The following is a 23,747-nucleotide window of genomic DNA, read 5'->3' on the forward strand; positions in this document are numbered from 1 at the left end:
GTCTGGGAGCTGACCTTGTTCGTGAAGACAGAGGCAAAAAAAGCATTGAGTACATTAGCTTTTTCCACATCCTCTGTCACTAGGTTGCCTCCCTCATTCAGTAAGGGGCCCACACTTTCCTCGGCTTTCTTCTTGTTGCCAACATACCTGAAGAAACCCTTCTTGTTACTCTTAATATCTCTTGCTAGCTGCAGCTCCAGGTGCGATTTGGCCCTCCTGATTTCATTCCTACATGCCCGAACAACATTTTTATACTCTTCCCTGGTCATTTGTCCAATCTTCCACATCTTGTAAGCTTCTTTTTTATGTTTAAGATCCGCAAGGATTTCACTGTTAAGCCAAGCTGGTCACCTGCCATATTTACTATTCTTTCGACATATCGGGATGGTTTGTCCCTGTAGCCTCAATAGGGATTCTTTGAAATACAGCCAGCTCTCCTGGACTCCTTTATTATTCCCGCAGGGGATCCTACCCATCAGTTCCCTGAGGGAGTCGAAGTCTGCTTTCCTGAAGTCCAGGGTCCGTATTCTGCTGCTTACCTTTCTTCCTTGTGTCAGGATCCTGAACTCGACCAACTCATGGTCACTGCCCCCCAGATTCCCATCCACTTTTGCTTCCCCTACTAATTCTTCCCGGTTTGCGAGCAGCAGGTCAAGAAAAGCTCTCCCCCTAGTTGGCTCCTCCAGCACTTGCACCAGGAAATTGTCCCCTACATTTTCCAAAAACTTCCTGGATTGTCTGTGCACCGCTGTAGTGCTCTCCCAGCAGATATCAGGGTGATTGAAGTCGCCCATGAGAACCAGGGCGTGCGATCTAGTAGTTTCTGCGAGTTGCCGGAAGAAAGCCTCATCCACTCAAAATTGCCCTGTTCTGTTCATTCCCTCTGAAGCATCTGGCTCTGGGCTAGATAGACCATGGGTCTGACCCAGCGTGACTGTTCTTATGATCTTAATATGAAAAAGCTTTTGTCCTAGGTGGAAAAGTCAATTGGGAGGAGGAAAGAAATGCTAGGAATTATGGGAAGAAACAAAGTACACCCTTTCTTTGTTTGTGAAGAAGGCAAAACTGGGTGTTTTGGATGAGAGGATGTCTCAGGAAGGACTACATTTTTCACCTGACACAAAACTATGAAAATAAATGTACTATACTTACATGATAATTCCTGATGGAGGAGTATAGAAGCCAGTGAACCACTTTTTGTGACCAGCTAAATATTGAGGCATTAGATTACTGCAACAGCTGCTTATTGCAAAGACTATGCCCTCGCTTCACGAACAGGGTTCCTATTATCCAAAAGGCAAAAAAAGCTTCAACAAAGTACAGTGTAAAAGAAAGTAACTTTTTTGTTTCTTTTTTTGTCCTAAGAGGGTTTGGAATTAATCTATGTTGCCACCTTTTAACTTTTAAGTTCTAGCACTTTGAGGCAGGAACTAGCCCCCTTATAACAAGTACTACAGCATTCTCCAGCAATGGTCCCACATGGAACCATATATCTTACTGTGTGTTTGGTGCCATCACTTAGAACATAGTAATACTTTTAAAAAGTGGGGAAGCTTCGGTGAATAAATTGTTCTAAGGTGACATAACTCAAAGCTATGCTGAACAACCGGTAAAGTTACGGGGCAGAATGAGAGGAATCTCTAACCTGCTGTGAGACAGTAAACTTCCTATTGTCTTAATTAATTTTGATTTTCCTGCAGCCCAAGGTTCCACTTTGCAAGAATGCTACAGGCAGAATGAATGTCGAGCTATAGTTAAGCATTTTCATTCAAAAGGCCTTTTCAGTTGCTTATATTTTAATTGTAAGTGAAATAGTCAGATCATATCCAAGTAGGTGATGGTGGAAATCTGGCTCATCTGGAGAAGAGATCAAGCACTGTGTGCTGTTAAAATGACTGTACTTCTGCAGACGTTAGTAGAGAATGATAATCTTTCAATGGAGTTTGCATACGAACCTGTACAATTCTATACCAGTGAGATATAATTCTCTCAATTTCTAAACCTTTTAGTAATTTCTATCAAACTCTGTTTAATTCAGTAGAATCCTATGGAATTCATCCCTATTTGATTTTTTAGGGTTTTTTCCATAAAGGTACATGGTAAAAACAGTCCATGATTGTATGTTTAGAGCCACTATTTGATAGAGTGGTGTGATGTTGAAATGGTGATGTGACTGAACACATGCCAGTATGGATTTCAGTGAAGAGTATGAGAAGACACTGCTTGATTTCCCTGGGCTTTGATTGGCTGAAATCCTTCTTTTGTCTTTTAATGTAGCAGTATCATAGTTACAGAACTCTGATTATTCATACCTCCCTATTTACCAATGGGGAGGTGTATCCATCTATCCAGAAGTGTTCTGTTAATTTGTCAAACTGTCATTACTTTGCCAATTGTTGGCTTATCCACTTTCAGAAATCCGTTTCCCATTTGTTAGTTTTTCAATTTGTGAATTTTAAATTGACTAATTTTTAATTTTGTCACTAACTGTTAATTGACTGCCATTTACAAGGCAGTTAAACTGTCTATATTAACATGACTTGCCCAAATAAATCTGTTAGTCTTTAAGGTGCCACCGGACTGCTCATTGTTTTTGTGGATACGGACTAACACGGCTACCCCTCTGATAAGAGAAAGTGGGGAGTTTTAATTTTATACAAGAAACTGAAGTTAATGAATAGCTGGAACCCAGGGTAAGAGTGGTAGTTCTGTCTGGCACGCGTGTAGTTGAGAAGTCTATGGTTATTTTGATGGGTTGAAACTTGGGATTCGGCTCAGATGCCTGTTTTGATATGAATTAAAGAGGAGCAGAGAGGTGGTCCCAAACCACTGATTGCTTTCTAGATTGAAACCAACATCTTAAACTTCACCAGGAAACTAAAATAACTAAAATGGAGGTTCCTAGGCATCATCACTGCAATCATATTTCATCCCTCTGTGAACACAGTGTGGCAGTACTGAACAGGCACACCACGCTGATTCAGGGATGGTGAGCACTTCTGACCGATGCAATTGGCTGATGAGAGGCTCTTGGCCCTCACTAGGGACCTGATCCGATGCCCATTGAAGTAGATGGAAAGACTCCCACTGACTTCAGAGGGCTTTGGATCAAGCCCTAAGTCCCCTTTGCACGATTTCAGAGATTCAGAGAGCTACAAGCAAGCAGCTGAGGAAGAGCCACACTGTAGCCAGTTACTCCCCCACATGCAGTATAGGGTGCATGTCAGGGTGGGAGAAGGGGAGGGGCTGGAGTGCACGGTCTGATCCTTGACTAGAAGAGCAGTCGGTAGCACCCTTTAAGCCCCTGAGTGTGACAAGAATTAGGGGACACAAAGGCTGGGTAGAGACACTTTTGCCTCTTCTCCACTGAGCATGAACTTAGCACAGTTCAGGATTGAGTCCTTCTGCTTTGTCAAAGAGAACTCAATGTTCCCCACACATTCTTCAGCCACCAGAAAGGACAGCCTCAATTTTGTTGTTGTCCATTTGCAACTGAAATCCTTACTGTTTGAAGGTAAAGTGGAGTTCTGTTAGGGGGTGTTAAAAGGTCCTCTAGAGATTGCACAGCCCTGTGGCTCTTTCTGTGAAAGCCAGTCATTCAAGGTTTATACAGTGCTCTAGTTGAAAATGTCTTTGTGATTTAAAAGGAATTTGGGAATGAATGCAAATGAACTGTTGGAAGCACTTAGATGGAAGATATAAAGAAATTTGAATTTTCCGGTTGTAGTGAATGGAGAGAAAACGTTAAAGCTACAGAGAGATCCAGAACTGTACCATCTGATGGAGAAGATCCTCTTAAGTTCACTCAAAAAAACCCTAGGCAGCTTTGATGATGACATTGTGTTCTTCGAGAGAGTTCACAGAAAGGTTTTACATAGAAGTGGGCTCAAGCTGCAAAGTTTGAATCTGAATTTTTCCCTGGGTGCTAAGATCCACGCTCTTGGGTCAGACAAATCTGTAGTTTTGTAGTTACCCAGGCCAGAATGCAAGTGCTCAGCATCCATGGTCAGGGGCATGATTTTCAAAAGTGCTCAGCTCCTAGTTAGGGGCAATGAATGTCCATATTTCCAAAAGAGCTCAGCACATTTGAAAATCTGGCTCTTGCTTAGATGCCTGTAAAGGATCTGAGTTCTCTTCAAAATCTGGCTCTGTCTGTGGGTGCTGAGCTCTTGAAAATCTGGCCCCAGGAGTCTTCCTTTAAGAGAAAGTAACACAACCAATACTTCTGATAGAGAGCATTGGTTTGTAGTCACAGCAGATCCGGGGTTTAGCCAAGTAAAGACAGGCGAGCAGCTCCTATAATGGTGATTACATTTGAAACAGTTGGCTCAGTGATCCACTTAAAAAAAGAAGAAACAGTTATTATTGGAAAGCTTTTAGTCAGGCTCCACTGGACTGAGTTAAAAAAAAAACTGCCCTGAAACAGGATTGACTTTACAAATCAGTGTTGATTTTAATGTCAGGCTAGGCAAAACTCACATGTTGACTGGGGTATCTTTCTGCAGCCAGCTTGGTTCTGATGACTATATAAAGTCTAGGAAAATGCACTTCAGTAAAGACTTGTTTGTTGGAGAGCCTCTAGGCTGAGTTCCTGATTAAATTTTAAAAATACCTATAAGATTTAGCCTAAATGGGATCATTCTTTTGGTATCATAAAATTGCTGAGCCATGAACCTTCCAAATAAAAGCCCAAACTGGCCAAATACATATAATAAGCACAAACAAAAACAATTTAAAAACCACAGAAACTCTACAAAGTTACTGTAAGTTGCAATTCACTCTGTAATGATGGCTGTACACCGCTCTCTCCTGAACATGGTTTGATCAGGGATCGGAAAGCGACAGCTTTCGAGATTTTGCTTGCCTGGAAATAATTGTATCTTCAGTCTTTCTGCAGTGGGTATTTAATGCCTGTATACTCCACTGTTATCATTTAAACATACTGATACTTCATCCTAGGAATGAAGAGAAGGGAGCCAGTTAAATATTTAGATCAGAGGAGGTGTGTGTCCCTGCTGAGTTGAACACCACCCAAGCTGAATTTTGGGAGGTTCCTTAACCTCTGCTCTTGAGGTCATTATGCCACCAGTGTGTTTAAACTCTTAACCGAACAATGCACTCTGGAGCATACCATTACGCTTGGTTAATTCTAGATCTGTGAGGGGACCTTACCTCAACCACCTCCCATTAAACTAAGTGGGCCAGACCAGTCCAGCATACAAAGAATGATGTCACTATTGTGAAAGAAAAGAAAAACTCAGTGGAAAGACAAGAGCCAGACCCCCAAATTAAGGATCCTTTGTCTAAATACAAGAGTAGACAGACTCTAAAAGATCAAAATGCTTTTGCGTGCCAATGTGGCATGTTATGTCAAAGATAAAAGGAAAGCTTTTTTTCAGAAGCAAGAATGTTTTGGGGAGAGAATGAAATCTTAGTGTCTATGCTGAAATGCATAAAAAACACATGTTTCTGATATTGTTTTCTCTTATGTTAAAAGGACTGGACATCTGGTTATATTTTACATAATTAAATTAAGAGACACTAAATCATTGCTCCACAAAGCGAAAGGTAGTACAACCAAGTACATCAAATAAGGTAACAATGAAATGTTTGGCAAGACTTCAGAGTAATGGAAACTCTTGCAACCAAAAGGAGGTGAAACATCTTATTGTGATATATAGGAGGCTTTAACTTCTCATTTATCTGTGATATTTCTTACTACATTTTACAGTAATACATAGTGTTCTCATTCCTGTAGATTTCTATATTTTGATGCCAAAACTCCAGATGTTTTCTAGGTAAACCTATGGAGATTATTTTATTTTGTTTTATTTCACCTTATTTACAATGCCCTCTGAGCTTTGATCACTAGGATAAAAATCCATAAACTATACAGTTTGGCTGATTGGATGTTTTTGCTCCACATTCATGATAGAGATGGGTTCACACAAACCTTGAACTGAATCAGAATCTTTGAGTTTGAAAAAGTTCTTCTACCTTTTTTTCATTTTTTAACTCTTGGAACACTGAGGAATTAAAGATATCTCCGATATGCTTATGCATATTTTTATTTGCTCAATCTTTCCCCTTCCCCCCCATCCCACTTCAGCCTTCTCTATAACAAGCCCGATCCCTTCCCTCTTCCATAATACTTCCACAACTCCTAGCCACAGGAATGTACCTCAACCAAATCCCATCCCCAGGACCAATTCCCTTTCTCTCGGTCTCTCCCATCTGCCTCTTTTCACTCTGTCCTTAACCAGTTTGTTCCATCTGTCATATGTTCCCTGTCCAATAGAAGTTTTTATGGTTATCTAAATCACACTGTTTGAGGTTTGCTCACCACATAAGGGCAACATTCTGGCAAGGAACCTCTTTTGCCACTCCCATACACCTACACAGTAGCCAGTCAGAACAGGTGCCTAGTACTTCCTTGGAGGCTTGGCAAGGAACTCAACTAACCCACCCAGCTGTGCTCCATAATCTCAAGGCCTTCTGAGTACACAGGACCTTTAACAGCAGTCGCTGGAGGAAGTGCACATTCTGCTTCTCTTCAGAGGAGCAATAAGAACCACTGCAGAACCTGTTGTAATCTCTTTCCTATCCTCTCCTCCTTCAAGATGGTACACAACTCTTCCAACAAGTCTACAAACCCCAGCCTCCCACTCAGGGAAGCATTCAGAACCCTTATTAATTAAAATATAATAATGGCTGTGCCTTAGGTCAGTGTGCACATTCGCAGTTTCTTGTCACATCTCTACTCCCTCCTGCATTTCTCTGACGTCGTCTTAGATTGTAAACTCCTCAAGGCAGGGACCTTCTCTTTTTACATGCTTGCAAAACACCTACTTGATGGCATTCAATCATAATTATCCATGCCTTTTGTGGCAACTGAACTTCAGTTACATTTTAAAGGATGAAAGGGTGCAGTTCAGATTTAAAGTGATGAGTTGTATATTATACATTCTGTATATGCCATCAGAGACATGCTTGAAAAGTGGACATCAAATGTCTATTTGTATATATGTATGTATGTACCCTATATGTATATAACATTCCATTGCATGTCCTAATAACTTGCCACTACTTGGATTAAGCTCCCCAGGGAGGGAAACACTGGGAAGGAATTGTTCAGACAATCATCATTCCTCTTGTGCTGCCCTTTCGCTCCAGAGTAAAGGAAGAAGGAGGGTAACTTACTGCAGCCCTGAAAAGAGTTTTGCTTACTTCCACGCTCATGTCCAACTAAAAGGCAGTTGGCTATGGCTATGGAGAAGCTGCTGAAGTACAGGGGTTACATGCCACTGGGGACCCGGAACTGCAATGCAGGTAGCTTTAATATGACTGTGAAAAGGTGTGGGGAGGTCTTACTATCTCTCCTGCTTGTTAGGTCCAGTAAACATCTAGCCCTATATGCTGTGACATGGCCGCCCATTCAATTTTTGGTAAATATATCAATTTAGTCTCATGAGCTTTGCCTTGCTGAAATATCTAATTGCATTATATCCCTTGTCCATAGATATTTTATAATCTGGGCTATTACTTGTATTTTATTGAATTATTTGTTTAAGAAGAAATAGAGCATATCTGTATGACCTGAATATTTTATTTCTTTTTTCATCTATGTATAGGTATGACTGCCCTAACTGGTATCCTTATTTCTTGCAGAACTGAATATTTATTATAATGTATCAAATCATTTTTAACTAAAAAAAAACAAACTATGCACAAATTGCAAGAGTTAAAAATCAAGGATTTTTAAAAATCAAAATCCCAGATCTGAGCACCTCCAGATTCTGGAGGAATTTGGATCTAAATTCATAGATGGCCCTTTTAATAATACTGTAGTTAGCTCTTTTCATCTGTAGACATTGAAATGCTATATAAAGAAAGGTAAATATAATTATCATAACCTCCATTTTACAATGAGAATGAGAAACTCAGGGACAAAGAGGTGAAATCACTTGTCCAGTGCCACACGGTTGATCAGGAACAGCTGGGAATAGAGGTCTTCTAATCCCCAGTCCAATGCGCTACTCACTGAACCACACTGTTCCTGCTCTTTAGAAGAGGCTGGATTAAGCCGCTGGACCCAAACGCCCCTCAGCTTTGAAGGAAGCTCAGTTCCAAATCCAAACTCTGGGCCTCCAGCTCGTGTTAGAAATAGGTAACAAACAAAATTTTACAGCAGGTTGTATGAAAATAATTTACAAAGGAAACGTCAAAGTACGGTATCTTGCCCGAGTGTATTACACAGAACACAATCCCTAGCAAACCAAAGGAGGTATTATGCTGATCAACCATTTTTAAGGAGAAAAAATTAATAAAAAGACAGGCAATAAGAAGCACTGATAGAGGAAGTTATATAGGCCTTATTTTATTCTAGTTACTAGAGAAGATTAAAAATCACCTATTTCAATGTACATAAAATTACATCAGCATGTTCTTCTAATAAGCCCGTCTCATAATTGCTGATGTTCTGAAAACTAGCCCTGCTCAAGGTTTCTGGGCTCTGTAACCATTTGTGGAACGGACAAGAGGACACCGTCAGGTTACATATTATAAATTTGGAAGAATTAAATTATTACAAATGGTAGGGTGTATGATTTTCTTGATATATGTGATGGAGGGGAACAAAATGTGGTAGAAAAGCACTCGAACAGGTGGAAGGAGGAGAGCCAGAGCACCACTACTTGCTTCCCTCTAGCCCCAAGCATTGTGGACGCCCCTCCACTCTATGCATGTTTGGGATCCATGGTTGGGAGGGGACAGAACTGAGGAGCAACTACTCTCTACAGCCTAATCTTCCGGACACGGGTGGCTTTTCATACAGAAGTCTGCTCAAGAATTAATGCTGGTGAAACCAGCAATAATCTCCCCCTCCATGGTAGCTGTTCTTTGGGACAAAGAGAGAGGGTGGTAGACAAAACTTCTCTCCTCCTACAAACCCTTATTTCTCTAAGTAGTCCTCATTCACACAACTAATCCTACTGACCTCACCTCTCTGCTTTAGTTTCTTGATCTATAAAATAGTGATAATACTGTTGTGAGGATTTATGATGGGTTTTTCTAAAGTATTCGGTATTGGGCTAACTCGGTTCCCACAGAATTCAGCATTCAGTGGAAGAAGAGTCAGGCCAATACTGAGCACTTCAAAAGTACTATGAATGTGCTAACTTTTACTATGTTCTCTTCCTTTCAGTGCATTCATGTAACTTTCACCAATGCTTGGGATACTTACATTTTCCATAGTGCCAGTCAGTTGATATTTTAAAAGATTTTCTTGATCAATCAATTTCTCTATCCAGCCTGTTCCTCCTGTTTAGCTCAATAGTTTTCAAAGGGTTAATGCTAATGATACATGTGCATTGACTGCAGAATATATCCTTAAGTCTAGCAAACGTGCCTCTAAAATGTCATTTTTGCAGTTCAAACAAAGGTCATTTGAAAACATACTTGGCAATTCATGATAATGCAACAAAACCATAACTGAAAATACACACACACACACAAATTACAGACAGAACCATGCTTTTAAAAACTGGCTCTAATTTTGTGCTTCTAATTTAGGTTTATATAACATTTTTCATGCATACGTCTCACAGTGCTTTACAAAGGAATGTAAATATCATCATCTTTGTACCACTGAGGGAGCTTGGACACAGAGAGGTGAGGGTTAATATTTTCAGAAGAGCCTAACTCACGCAGGAGCTTAAATCCGAGTGATTTTCAAGGACACTTAGGCTCCTGATTATCTGTCACTTTTGAAAACAGGGCTTAGGCGCCTTAATTGCTGAGGTGCTTTTAAAAATGTTCCCTAAGTGACACAACATGTCAATGGCAGAGTTGGGAGTAGAACCCAATGGCTTCACTTTGTGTGACATTGGAAAACTGAATTGCACGTGAAAAAGCGTATGCGTGTATTCAAAGTGGGTGGCTGTGGAACTCCCAGATTTGTTTACGCAAACCAGATTTTGTTTATGCAAATAGTTTTGCACATAAAATTGTGTGCTCAGCTCAATTGTGACCTTTCTAGGCCCTTTTGAAAACGTTTCCAACTGTTGGATGGCTAAATGAGCATTAGATTCCACCAGAGCAAATATTTAGCACAATGCTCCATGCTTTAATCTTAATGCTCCAGTTAATAATGTTTTTTTGATGCAAGGAAGAAAAAACCCACAACACAGCCTTATACCTAGGAAGGCATAATGGTCTAGTGGATAGGGACTGGACTGGGAGTTAGGAGATGGTTCTATTCCGGGTTCTGCCACTGATATCGGGCAAGCCACCCCTCCTTTCTGTGCCTCTCCTTCACTGGTCACTCCTTGGAGGCTTTGTCTCTTTAGGTTGTAGGATTTTCTGGGCAGAGACTGTCTCTTACTATGTGTTTCTCCAGCGCCTAGCAAAATGGGGCCCTGAACTCCGTGGGGCCTTTGGGGATATGTCTACACAGCCTGCAGCAGTGAGCCTCCCAGCCCGGGTTGACAGACACAGGCTAGCTGGGCGCTTGCTAGTGCTCTAAAAGTAGCTGTGTAGACAGTGCTTTGACGTTGTGGCTAGGGCTCAAGCTGACTTCAGAGCCTGAACTCAAGAGTTTTTATGCAGTTTTATTCCAGCCTTTATTTTGTAATTGCTCTATGTAATGGCTTGTGTCTGTAGGTGGTTCATAACAAGATTTTGTTGTTCGTTTTCTGCTCAAAATAATAAAAAGTCTCTTCTTAGGGTTAAACCCAAAGAAATACCCTTGTAAAAACTTCCTGGTGTGGTTGGACTGCATCTTTCCAAGGCTGTTTGGTGCTGATAGGGCACCATTGCCTATCAAAATGTCAGCAGCCCAAACTTTCAATCCTACCTGTTAGCGAGGGTGCAGAGAAGAGGCTTTCAAATAACTGTTGACCATCCACTGCCATAAGTACCACAACTAAGGAGCAACTTGAAGTCCTGCTGTTACCAAACTATTTTACATAAAAATTAGCGTGAACCCTGAATGAAACAACATTCCAGATTAATCAATCCAATTCTACACTCCTTGTTCATGTGACTTACAACTGACATCAGTGGAACTACTTGAGTCAGGATTATCCTCGAGAGGGGTTTGCAAGCTTGGATTTAAACACTGGGTGATAACAGAGACACTACAAGGGACACGCAAAGACTAGCCACACGGGATACCCACTATATATTTTGATCTCTTTGCTTCCGAAGTGCTGGAACTGAGAGCAGCAATGATCATGTAAGTTTTTCCTCTTTGAAAGTCGGATGGAGAGCACTAAAGGCCGGAGCTCATTGGGAGAGGAAGGAGAAACTGAAGAAAGTGCCATGCCTTTGCTTTCTTTCCACTTCAGTCCAACCAAGTGATGCTTTCATTTTCATACTGCTCCCACTGAAGTCAGTGGAAATAGAACCAGGCCCAAAAGAAGCAATGCTGGGACTACCTGATAAATGAGTGAACCTTCACCAAAAGAATGTTTCCATTGGACCAAAAAATAAAATAGAATAGAAAAAAATCAACCTGGTAAAGATCTATAGTGAATACATTTGATGTGTACCAAGCAAAAATATATTTCCCGTAACAGGAGAGTACTCATTAAAGGGAAAGAAGCCAGATTTTGGACAGCAAGGGGAAAAAACCCCCACCAGCATTAATTCTCTCCAGACCCATGTATGAACACGGTGCATTAGAGCATTAATATTCATCCAAGACCTTGCTGTGAAGAGGCCCAAAGGGGAGGGTCTTGCGTAACTCATTTCCTGTTGGAATAGGAATACATTTTGCATGGAGCTGCGCGCCAGGCTCATTGTTGGGGTTTGCTATCCACATATGTATATGTGCAGATATATGTGGATCATATTCCCTGAGTCTTTGGCAGTGGCTCATTAAGCTCTTCTTTTGTTTCTGTCACAGCAAACTTATATAATGGGCTTTCAACTGTACTTTTAAAAGAGCTGGAATATGAACAACCACCTTCCTTCTGCTGCTCATATATGTGTACGCCAGAATTTGGCCCAAATACCTGTAAATGGAATAAAACGTGTGCCAAAAGGTTACCAACTTTACAGGTTTCTAATGCAATATTATTTATAAAATTTTGGGTGCCATTATGCAAGTAAAGAAAAGGCAGATTGAGGTGATAATAATAATAATTGAGCTCTAAAGGCAAAGGTTTGAGAAAGTTGCAAGTGACGGAAAACAGGAGGTTAGAAATGCAACCTTAACTAAAGCATCCACTGCTGCTCCCTCTAGAATACACTGCACTAAAACACCAGCTGGTCCTTATCATTATCTAAAATACTAAATGGAGGAAAGGTGAAATGAATCTTCCAACTTCATGTCTCCAAGAGGCACTTTTGGATTTGCAGGTCCCCAAACATAATTTCTTTCTTAGCCATAGGTGAACACCACACTATGCCTCAGAAACATCAGGATTTGCACTAAGTTTAAGCAATGCTGGATCTGCATTCTGGAGTTACCTCAGCAACCCTCTAATGAGAAAGTTCACCCAAATCTTAGAAAATTCCATGTATGCTCTGCAAGATTAACAATAAGACAATATATATTCAGCACCCCTCTTGTTCCATGAAGCACCAACTGCCCCTTGTCTTCCTATTTAAGGCCACAATTGAGCAAAGCATTTGAGCATATACTATTTACTGGGTCCAATTAAAGACATTTCTGAGAAGGGTGTGAACTTCTGCTAAATTAGGGGCTCTATGACCCAAAGCTTATATTCTGGAAAATTTTGTCTTCTATGTCAGATCTCATTTGTTATAAGATCACATCTGCCCTCTGCTGTCCTTTTCAGACAATATGGAACTAAATCACATTCTCAGAATATAATAATTATTATAATAATTAAATAAAAAGTAAGAAGAGGAAAGTGGCTTTAAAAAAACCCCAAACTTTTGTATTAATCTTTTGTAGCAGTGGCTCTGAACCAACCCTTGTGAATCTAAACACTACTGAACTTTGGGAAATTTTCTGTTCACATTCAGACCATTTGTTCCTTGGAAGATTTCAATAAAATGTACTGAATTCTGAGGTTTAACATTTAAATTGCAAGGAAGGTGTCAAATTCTGCCCCTTTGAAAATGTTCCACAAAAATAGCATACACTGAGTGATATACAGCAAAATCAGCATTACCATCATATCTGTTCTAACTAGCAGTTACCACCTGCACAGATCTCTCCCCATCCTCCAACACAATTTATTCCTTTTCTAAGCAGTAATAATTTATGTGTGAGGTTTCTGGATGTATGTGCTGCTGTTCAGGCTGGAGATGTAACCACACCAAATGAGGACCATGCACTCTGTCCCCTACCTCCCACTCAAGAATGCCCTTCTGCAACTATAGATGTGGAGAGAACCTTTTGCCTGGCCATGTAGCTACTAGAATGTGTAAGGACTCACAGCCTAGAACCCAGGTCTGCAGAGCTTGGGACAGCTGATATTCCCACAGTGCCACTGGACAACCATACAAAACCACATTGAGGGAGCACTATGGAGAGTAGGTGCTGCAAGAAGTGCCACCCAAGAGACTCAGAGTCACGATACCCTGTAACCCTCTGATTGGCCAAGCCCCCTGTTTTACCCCAGGGATTGGCCTAGGAATTTATTTGGGTAACCATCCAGACTTCGTTGAGTCTGGACTTGTTGAAAGGTCAGATTCTGCTTGATTTCCAGCCTGACTCTGACTCTGATTCCTGCCTTGATTCTAACCTGGTACTGTCTCTGATATCTGGTCTTTGACCCTGGCCTCACTCTGACCCTAACTCCTGCTTATGGAATCTCGCTCTTGCAATACCTTCAGCTCCTGCCTGGTGACTACTGTCCCTGGTGGGCAGGCCTCAGCCCAGCTGTGACCACTAGGCCAAACTGCTTATGTCCTGGTCCATTAAAGAATGTAGTTATGTGCTGTGATTATGAAAATCTGCAGCACACACTGAAAATGCTTATTTAAGAGCAGAACAACTACAGAACATTTTATTTACAAATAAATGACACAAGGAACACTGCACTACTGGTATTGTCCATTGTCACATTTAAGTCAACAAATCCCTTATTTTTTTTAATTTAACTGAAGCTGCCACAGAATTTCCAGGGCATTGCAGAGGAGAGCTGCAGAAACAAGGGATCCTTGCTGAAGATTTGAGTTCTACATTGTTGTGCAGTAGATTGTGTAAGGCCTTGATCGTAATATCTGAAAAGAACCGTGCAGCCATTCCGAAGTTCACATAGATCTTATCAAGTAATTTCAAGGAACAGATCCTTGTGTGTGCCAAGCTATGCTTGTTACAGAATCTCTCCAGGCCAATTTTGTGCTTCCTCAAAAGTGGATACAGCTGCAGCTGTTATGGTATAGAGCTGCCTACACCAGCTGTATACAGCTTGGAAATTTCCTCATATAAGAGGAATTGTCAGCTAACTCTTCAAGGTAGCTTTCAAGAAGCCTTTGAGCTACTTGGAGTGGTGGAAAGTGAACAGAGCAGGGCAGAAGATATAGCATCAGAATATTTGACTATTTTCAGGAAGCTTGTGGTCAGATAAGTTAAAGTCAGGCCATCGGATAAAATCAAACTTGGAGTTTCTAGGCGAGGCCATTTTTATGATAATACAAGTCAAAAACTTTGAAACTGTTCATGAAATGATATAACTTGTCATCTGAATTCTCATGGCTCCTAAGTATCTTGTCTGACTTGCCTCAAATTTCCTAAATAATCCCACCCTGGCATAAAATCACTCCTGTAAAATTTCAGGCAAATTGATTAAACGTTGGCAAAGTTAGGGAAAGAGGGTATAAAAATTAAAGTGGGTCAAAACTCAAAATTTCCGTTTCAAGAGAATTGTTGTCATTTCAGAATTTGTTTTTATTCTAAATCAGAGCAAAACCAAATATTTAAAAAATTTCCTGTCAAATGAACATTCTGAAAAAAAAATTGAAACTTTTGTTTGGGGAAAGTTTTTGAACTTTCATATTTTTATTCTAATAGTTATTGGTTTTCCATTTTAGTATTTTTATTATTTTACATTACATTACTTGTCATGATGTGATGTCATCTTATGCATTAGGTTGGACATTAGGAAAAACTTCCTAACTGTCAGGGTGGTTAAGCACTGGAATAAATTGCCTAGGGAGTTTGTGGACTCTCCATCATTGGAGATTTTTAAGAGCAGATTAGACAAACACCTGTCAGGGATGGTCTAGATAATACTTAGTCCTGCCTTGAGTGCAGGGGACTGGACTAGATGACTCTCGAGGTCCCTTCCAGTCCCACGATTCTATGACTACTAGTGACATGTCATGAAATTATGTCCAAGTAGTCTGTTCTATTGATATAGTCTATTGACATGATATAGTCCAAGTAGTCTGTTCTAGTCTACTTTTTTTATTTTTATTTTATTAAAAAAAATTATGGGCAGCTTCTACTTTGTAAAGATTGAAACACATTATCTTATGTTCTGGATCAAGGTGTCTCCCGATTGTGTTGTAAGGAAACAGTTTGACCCTTTATCTTATTTTCTTGTTGAAAGTGTCAAATTGTCAAACTGTTTCCTTACAACACAAACAGGTGACACTTTGAGCTACAAAATGTGATAAGATGTTTCAATTTGTATTAAGTAGCAGCTGTTCTTAATGATTTTAAAAATGCAAATAAAAAATACAACAATAAAATAAATTAATGGATATATAGACTATTACATAATATGTCACATGAATCTACATAATATGTATATATGACAAATATCTCAAATTATGTCAGTAGTAACACAGAATACCATTTCATATTATGACATGACATGTCACATGACATGTAATTATGTACTGCCACTATTGACATGTCATGGAATAATGTAGACAAATATATACAAATAAAAAAGATACTTTTTAAATGAAAATTTGCATTTCAAAGGAAATTTTGAAATTTCCTAAAACTAAATGTTGCTAAACAAACATTTTTTGATTTTGCAGGATGTTCATCACAATTTCACACACAAAAAATGGTTTTCTCAAAAATAACATTTTCCAGTGGAAAACTTTCCATGAAAAATTTCTCAACAGCTGTACTCCAAATTGATCCCGTAATGGAAAGTTAGTTACATCTTTACCTGTGTGCCGCTTCCCCGTACTGAGATCCTTGATTGTCTTAAATATGGTATGCCTAAGAGGTAGTTTCTCATAGGCAATCAGCTTTTAAAAAATCTCTGTTAAATTTTAGGTAGCATATAATGTACTCTAGCACCACATAATGGAATTAAAATATTTACCAGAATAAATTTTTACCACATATATTTTTCTTGAGAAAAATGGTTTCCATCTTCCAAGTACTGGTTAAACTGCTCCATGCCTTTTTTACAAATTATATATGCAGTATTTTAATGTTTAATAACTGTTAGACATCTATTACATAACCCATTTTACCTTAAGTCAGTGGAAGGACTTGTATTGACTTCAGCAGGCTTTGGATCAGGTGCTTAGAGACCACCTGATTCTGAGTGTGATTCTGGTGCTGTGGTTATCAATTTAGGTGTTTGAGTTAACCTCTTCCTTATTTACATGGGTTGGGCAACAGGCCTGGACTAACAGAACCTGGATTTGGTAACTTTTAATTCCACTGGAAGGTTTACCAGGCTTTTCCTTTGGGGATTGATTAGGGTCCAGGAGTAGATGGCATGGGAGACATTTACTTTGGTAGGTGAGGATGTCATTTTGAGCAACATGAATTTGTAATGATTGCCTAGCCCCTAGGGTTCTGGGTAGGTACTTCTATTTATTTATTTATTTCTATTCCAATAAGCTAACAATGTGTTGTGCACTTCCTGCCCCAAAGACATTACAATCTGAGAAGATTAGCAATAGCTGAGGGGAGAGGAGAAGGATAAAGCATATAAAGTTTGGGTTTTTTTAAATTCAATGTTATATAAAAATAGCACATTCCCTGCTGTGGCTGCAAAGGAGGAGAGATGGTCAAATAGGTTGAGACTAGCCACACAATAGGAGAGAAGAGCGTAGGAGTATGGAGAGGCAGAGTTCTGAAGAATTAGAAAAAGGAGGACAAAAATCTTGTAAAAGGAGGAGTCCAGAAGCAATTTGCACTTGGTGGTGACAGGGTCAGAGTGATGATCAAAGAAGCTGATCTAAGTAGCAGAGTTTTGTATGGACTTGATGGGGCTGATAATGGTATTAGGTAGGCCAAGAGTGAGTGATATTGCAGTAATCGAGAAGTGGGATAAGGGTCTGGAAAACAGTTTCAGCTGTTTAGACAGAAAAAAAACCGACAAGATCATACAAATGTTATAGAGAAAGTGGAAAGAATTGGAAGTGGCCTAAATGTGTAGGGCTGGGGACATGGTGGAGTCTACGGTTACATCTACACTTATGCCAGCATGTAGAGTACGGCACTGCATGCCCAGCTCACACAGGTGTAAATAGAAGCGTAGCCGGAAAGGCATTGCTTAGGAGAGTAGAGTGCCTGAAATGCATGAACCTCCAGGGTATATACCCAACATGATTTCTCTACACACTCAAGCAGTGCCTCCCACTGTATTCTGCTGTTTTTAGCAGTGTAGTGTCCTGCTTCCTCCCTGCTGCTGGAGTCTTCCTTCCCTACCCTACCCACTGCAAGAGACTTTCACTGTTATGTGTAGCTATACATATAGTGCCTGTACTCTACATGTCCCCATAAGAGTAGACATAGCCAAAGATGATCTTCATTTAGTTTGTGTAGGTCCTGCTTTGAGCAGGGGGTTGGACTAGATGACCTCCTGAAGTCTCTTCCAACCCTAATATTCTATGATTCAGGATACAGATCTGAGTAACAGGGAGGATGTTGGTATTGCTGGAACAGTTTGTATAGTGGGGGTGCTGAGAGCCATTGAATCAAACTGTAAACCCTGTATGTGAGGGAAACCACTTCAAGCCCCAGCACCCCTAGTTCCAGCACCGATGGACACATATAGAACACTTCGTGGCCTTTTTACTAAATTAGTACCTTTGCACGAGCCACATAGTCTACTTCTTTGTAAAATACTTGTAAATAGAATTGGAAATACATCGTCCTGTGAAAGTCAGCCATCAGCAGAGAAATCCAACTGCCAGCAGTGCAAAGCTGGTTTGAAAGTTTCAAACGTTCCCGCAACAGCGAATACTGTGAACAGGGCTTACTTGTTAAATCTTGAAAGCTGAGCCAGAGGTGGCCCAGGACTCCTCCTCCTACAGGAAGAGGAGTGTGCCCTGGCAGCAGCAGCGTAGGGGAAGGTTCTTTGCAGACATGCTCTCATTCTGTTGAGGGAGGAGTGGTGGAAAAACCCTTCGGCAATGAAAAAAATGGAAACATTCTCAGGGCTGACTCTTCCTAAGGCTACCCCGGTTAACTCAATGTTGTTGATCTGAACGACTAAGATAAGTATGAATAATAGGCTATTTTTTAATTAGATCATAAATGGCATCGTTCCCATCAGAACTTTCTTTAGAGTAGCTTGATAAATTGACCTTAGACATGAAATTCATGACCCCTGGACAGTATTTAGGAGTTAGATTACAGTATTTAGTTTATTCCTTGTGCTTGTTTCTATGACTAAGGATTCTGTGTTTGGTGTTTCTAATATTTTTAACCCCAACTAATTCTGTTTATTGTGGTGGTTTTGGATTTTATGTTATCAAACTTCCACTATTAGTCCCCAACACTGGTCAAAGGTCAGTTTTAGTACTGAGTTGCTTGTTTATTTTCAAAATATTGTACATTGCAAAGCTAGATCTACCAAATTTAGCTTAACTGTGCATTCACAGGGCCTGATTCTTCCGACATACACCGATTTTGCTGTGGTAGAACTCAATAAACCTCAATATTGCTACTCCTTATTTACTCCAGGGTATGAAGAGAAACCGACCCATAATTTCTAACAGCAGCAATACAAGCTCGTGCAATTTCAGATTTTTCTCAGAAATGATGCAACTGTCATGTTCTTGAATATCAGCTTTTTTAAGTGAAAAAGTTCTGGGTATGGTGGGGTCCTAAAAGTATTACTAATGGGATCATGTGTCAAGAATTCATGATTATTAGAGGAACTAAACATGGTTTCTCATTATTCCTATACTGTGTGTACAAACTTAATACAGAGCCTCTAGCACGTCATCATCATACCTTACTTAATTGACTTTCACAAGTCAATCAGTTACTGTCAGTGTTACAGACGTTTGGGAGGTATTTTCACTCTAAAATAAATACCGACAATAAAAAATCAACATTTGCTCATAGTTCCTGCACAGTGGTAGCTGAAATGCCACAGTTATTTCCTATACTAAGTACAAGGAAATACTGTGCAATGGTCCCTACCACTGGTCACCTACCAGGGCCTTCTGCACCTAAGTACAGACCTCTACCACTTGAACTAAGGAAGTGACTCCATTAGTGTAACGCAATAGTAGACCATTATCCCCTGTCTAGACTAGCAACTATGGTCATGGTACACACTCTACTGTATCTCAGCTTTGGTGGTGGAACAGGGAAAAGGGGATCTAATGCTCCTGCAATGGAAATAGTGTGGGGTCTCTGTCCCTCTGTAAACTTGCACATACCTGGGGATGGGAGCGGAGTGAGAACAGGACCCAGAGGGGCTAGAGTGGCCACCACAGGACCTAGGATCAGGCTGGGGAGCCCGGAGTGGGACCCAGAGGGGCTGGAATGGCCCCGGGAGCTTTTGGAACCACTGGGACCTTCCTTCCCAGCCAGAGGCCAGTTTCCTCAATCCTCTTCTCCCACTTCCCTGATGTGTCTCAGTACCTCCCCTCACTCCTTCTCTAATACCTCCTCTCCCCGCATTCACAGGGAGCTTTCTGGTAACTCTTGATAAATGTTCGCTCCCAGTGACCACCACTGTAGGTCAAAATGTGTTGAATGTTATATTTTCAGGCTGACACACTACCATAGGGGTCAGTTGTGCCTGATAGGCACTGGACTGCATTGGGCATGGCATAAAGCCTATCTGTCCACAGTGTGCTCCCAGAGCTTCCCGCCATGCAGGGGAAGCACAATGCTCTTACCTCTGTTCAGGGGCTGCAGAATACTCTCCCAAGCATGCCTGGCTCAATTTGTTTTCAGTGCAAAACAAAAACTAAGAAAAGAGATTTCAGATAGATAGAATTTGCATTACCCAGTAAGATCATTGGCACATATCCTTCTCCAGAAGTGACCAACACATAATTTAGTAACACATGGAAAAAAATCTTCTATAATGCACTGGTCCAATTGTGCAATGCTGCGCATGGGGTGTATCTATTCTATTCTATAGAAGTTCTTATACTGCTCTCATCACTGTCGTATGTTAGCAGCTTCCCATAGGACATTAAGAACATAAAAACATAAGAATGGCCATACTGGGTCAGACCAAAGGTGCATCCAGCCCAGTATCCTGTCTACCGACAGTGGCCAATGCCAGGTGCCCCAGAGGGAGTGAACCTAACAGGTAATAATTAAGTGATCTCTCTCCTGCCATCCATCTCCACCCTCTGACAAACAGAGGCTAGGGACACCATTCCTTACCCATCCTGGCTAATAGCCATTAATGGACTTAACCTCCATGAATTTATCCAGTTCTCTTTTAAACCCTGCTATAGTCCTAGCCTTCACAACGTCCTCAGGCGAGGAGTTCCACAGGTTGACTGTGCACTGAGTGAAGAAGAACTTCCTTTTATTTGTTTTAAACCTGCTATCCATTAATTTCATTTGGTGGCCCCTAGTGATGTGTCTATCCTCTGTCCCCTCTGGTTTGTTCCCTCATCCTCTCCCCATGGGGCAAATTGTATGTGCAATGGTGAGTTTTATTTTGGAAGGTTTTTTTTTTAAATGTACACACTACTAACTTTGTGTGTGTGTGTGTGTGTGTGTGTGTGTGTGTAAGTACTTCCCTCTTGACTGCTGAAGTAATCAGCTTATACTCTGAAATATGATACTTTTACCTTTCATGCATCATGTTTAACTACAGCTGTTGTTATTGATTATAAAATGATCCAGCCGCTACTTAAAATGCAAAATTAAATAGAATCTAAGTAATGAACACTAATGCTTTGGAGACTGATTGCGAATGGCTGAATTTAGGACTTAATGAGTAAATGAACCACCCCATTAAGTATTTCATTTCAGTGGTAGAGAAAGGCATCCTTGTGTACAATTTATAAATGTAGATCAGATAGCTATGTTTGTAAAACATTTGGGGATCCTTTAAGTTGGAAGGCTAAATATAAGGATCGTATTGTGTTAGGATACATTTAAGATATTTATGATTTCATATGTGAGGGCTATTATATATCTATATAACAGAACCACCAACTTCAAATATATTCACTGCCTGATTTCCTGCTTTTACTTTCTCAGGAATTACAAGATCTTCTTCTAGCCAAGATGAAAGCACTGGAGGCTGTTGAGGAGAAAAATCTTTTCCTGCAAAATGAGATCAGTTCACTTAAAAGCACGTTTGGAGGAGAAAAAGGGTAGGAACATTAACTAAGCAAGGGCTATTTAATGACTACATCTACTCCAGTTTTGTTGAACAAAACTTTTTAAACCTTCTTTGTAACTGCAGCCCCAGGTTTTAGTGACTTGTATGGTAACCAAAGAGCATGACCATCATCATAGCTCTTAGTCCTTCATAAAAGTGCCGCAGATATCAGAGGCTGAATTCTCAGGGGACAGAATGGCATAGTTGTAGTGACACCATTTATTTAAAGAAATGCCAGATGATATAGCACTTGTTTACATTGTTATATGAGGAACCACTAGAAGTGTAGGAGTGTAAATGCACACATGTCCCTTGATTAACTTCTCTAAAACTTATCTCTGTCACTTATATTTTGCCTAAGCCTCCTAGCTTTGAGGATCCGGACATCAGCTACTATCTACTTTTGCATCCGATGAAGTGAGCTGTAGCTCACGAAAGCTTATGCTCAAATAAATTGGTTAGTCTCTAAGGTGCCACAAGTACTACTCCTTTTCTATCTACTTTTGGTTACCTTTGGTGCATTTTTATTTCAAGAGTACATATGAGGCTGTGAGACAGACTTTGCATCTGGATCTAAACATTCCCCAAACTTCTGGACTGGCCAGATCCAAAAATTTGATTTCAGTCCTGTAGCAGGGCTTACCCAGTCTGACTTTAGGCCTTGCTGCTGCCTCAGTTTCCCCCTTCTTTCTCAGTTAAGAAAACGTCAGGCTGCAGGTGTTTCCTCAATAACTCTTCTCTTTTGGGGAGGCGTAATGAAAAATTCCGAACAATACACATCTTGGCTGCCTGACAGATTGCTTTGGTCCCAGCGTGCTGTTTGTTTATTTAGAGCAGAGGTGGGCAAACTACGGCAGCCCGCGGGACTCTCTTGCCCAGCCCCTGAGCTCCTAGCACAGGAGGCTACCCACAGCCCCTCCCCTGCTGTTCCCCCTCCCCTGCAGCCTCAGCTCACTGCATCGCCGGCGCAGTGCTCTGGGTGGCGGGGCTGCGAGCTCCTGGGGCAGTGCAGCTGCAGAGCCCGGCCTGACCCAGTGCTCTGTGCTGCGTGGCTGGCTCCAGCTGGGCGGCACGGCTGCAGCGCCGCCAGTCACCGGTGCTCCAGGCAGCACAGTAAGGGAGCCGGGGGCTGGGGGAGGAGAGAGGGTTGGATAGAGGGAAGGGGAGTTCGGGGTGGTGGTCAGGGGGTGGGGGTGTGGATAGGGGTTGGGGTGGTCAGAGGGCGGGGAACAGGGGGGTTGAATGGGGGCAGGGGTTCCAGGGGGGTAGTCAGGAAGGAGGCGGGGGGTGGATGGGGTGGCAAGGGGCAGTCAGGGGACAGGGAGAAGGGATGGTTGGATGGGGCAGTGGGGGGCAGGTAGGGGATCCAGGGGCGGTCAGGGGACAGAGAGAGGGGGTGGTTGGATGGGGCAGGGGTCCCAGAGGGGCCCTCAGGAATGAGAGGAGGGATTGGATGGGGTGGCGGGGGGCAGTCAGGGATGGGGGTTCCGGGGGTGGTCAGGGGACAGGGAGCAGGGGGTGTTGGATGGGGCAGGAGTCCCGGGGGCGGGGGGGGCGGCCGTCAGGGGGCGAGAAGCAGGGGGTGGGGGCGGATGGGGGTGGGGGCCAGGCCACACTCTAACTATACAATTTCCGAAACCCGGTGTGGCCCTCAGGCCAAAAAGTTTGCCCTCCCCTGATTCAGAGTATACTATAGTAGAGTCAGTCAGCACATTCTATATCTTAAGCGCTGATGGAGCATGATGGATATTTTAATATCCTCCCACTTAATCCAGTAGTAAAACCAGAGAAGCTTTGTCTGGACAGAGGATTCCATTATATGGTTCTAAGCCTAATACTGTAATGTCTCAGCCCTGTGGATGGTATTCACTGCCACAGAGGTTTCTTTACTAGCTAGCAGAATAAGAAGGGTTGTCTGTCTTGGAGCAAGTTTTCTGTGAGCAAGTCTTCTGGGCCAAATTCTGCTTTCAGTTGCACCTGTGCAAGCCCCTGAGTAACCTTTCTGAAGTTATTGGAATTACTTTGGATTTACACCAATATTGCTGAGATATAGACAGTAGATAATTAATTTCACTTTGAAACTCTTCAGTTTTATACATCTGCAAGTGGTGTTTATAAAACAAATGGCCTGGGCAAGTGTATCAACTTCCAGCCAAATGAAACCCAGATGGTTTCCCATTTAGGGAAGGGCAACCCTTTTCCTGAAACTGTAGCCTGAAAGCTCGAGCCACATCACATCAGCCTCAGCTGGGT

General features: G+C 41.4%; 1 protein-coding gene across 1 annotated transcript in view; it reads left to right on the forward strand.

Moving 5' to 3' along the window:
* Window positions 1-23,747, forward strand: part of LMNTD1 (lamin tail domain containing 1) — a 299,068-nt gene that overhangs the window by 209,210 nt on the left and 66,111 nt on the right. Inside the window, exon 8 of the mRNA XM_037915372.2 lies at window positions 21,371-21,486. Within this exon, the coding sequence (XP_037771300.1) occupies window positions 21,371-21,486 (116 nt within the window). The remainder of the gene's footprint in view (window positions 1-21,370; window positions 21,487-23,747) is intronic.

Source organism: Chelonia mydas, chromosome 1 (genome assembly GCF_015237465.2).
Source record: "Chelonia mydas isolate rCheMyd1 chromosome 1, rCheMyd1.pri.v2, whole genome shotgun sequence".
NCBI classification, from domain to species: domain Eukaryota; kingdom Metazoa; phylum Chordata; order Testudines; family Cheloniidae; genus Chelonia; species Chelonia mydas.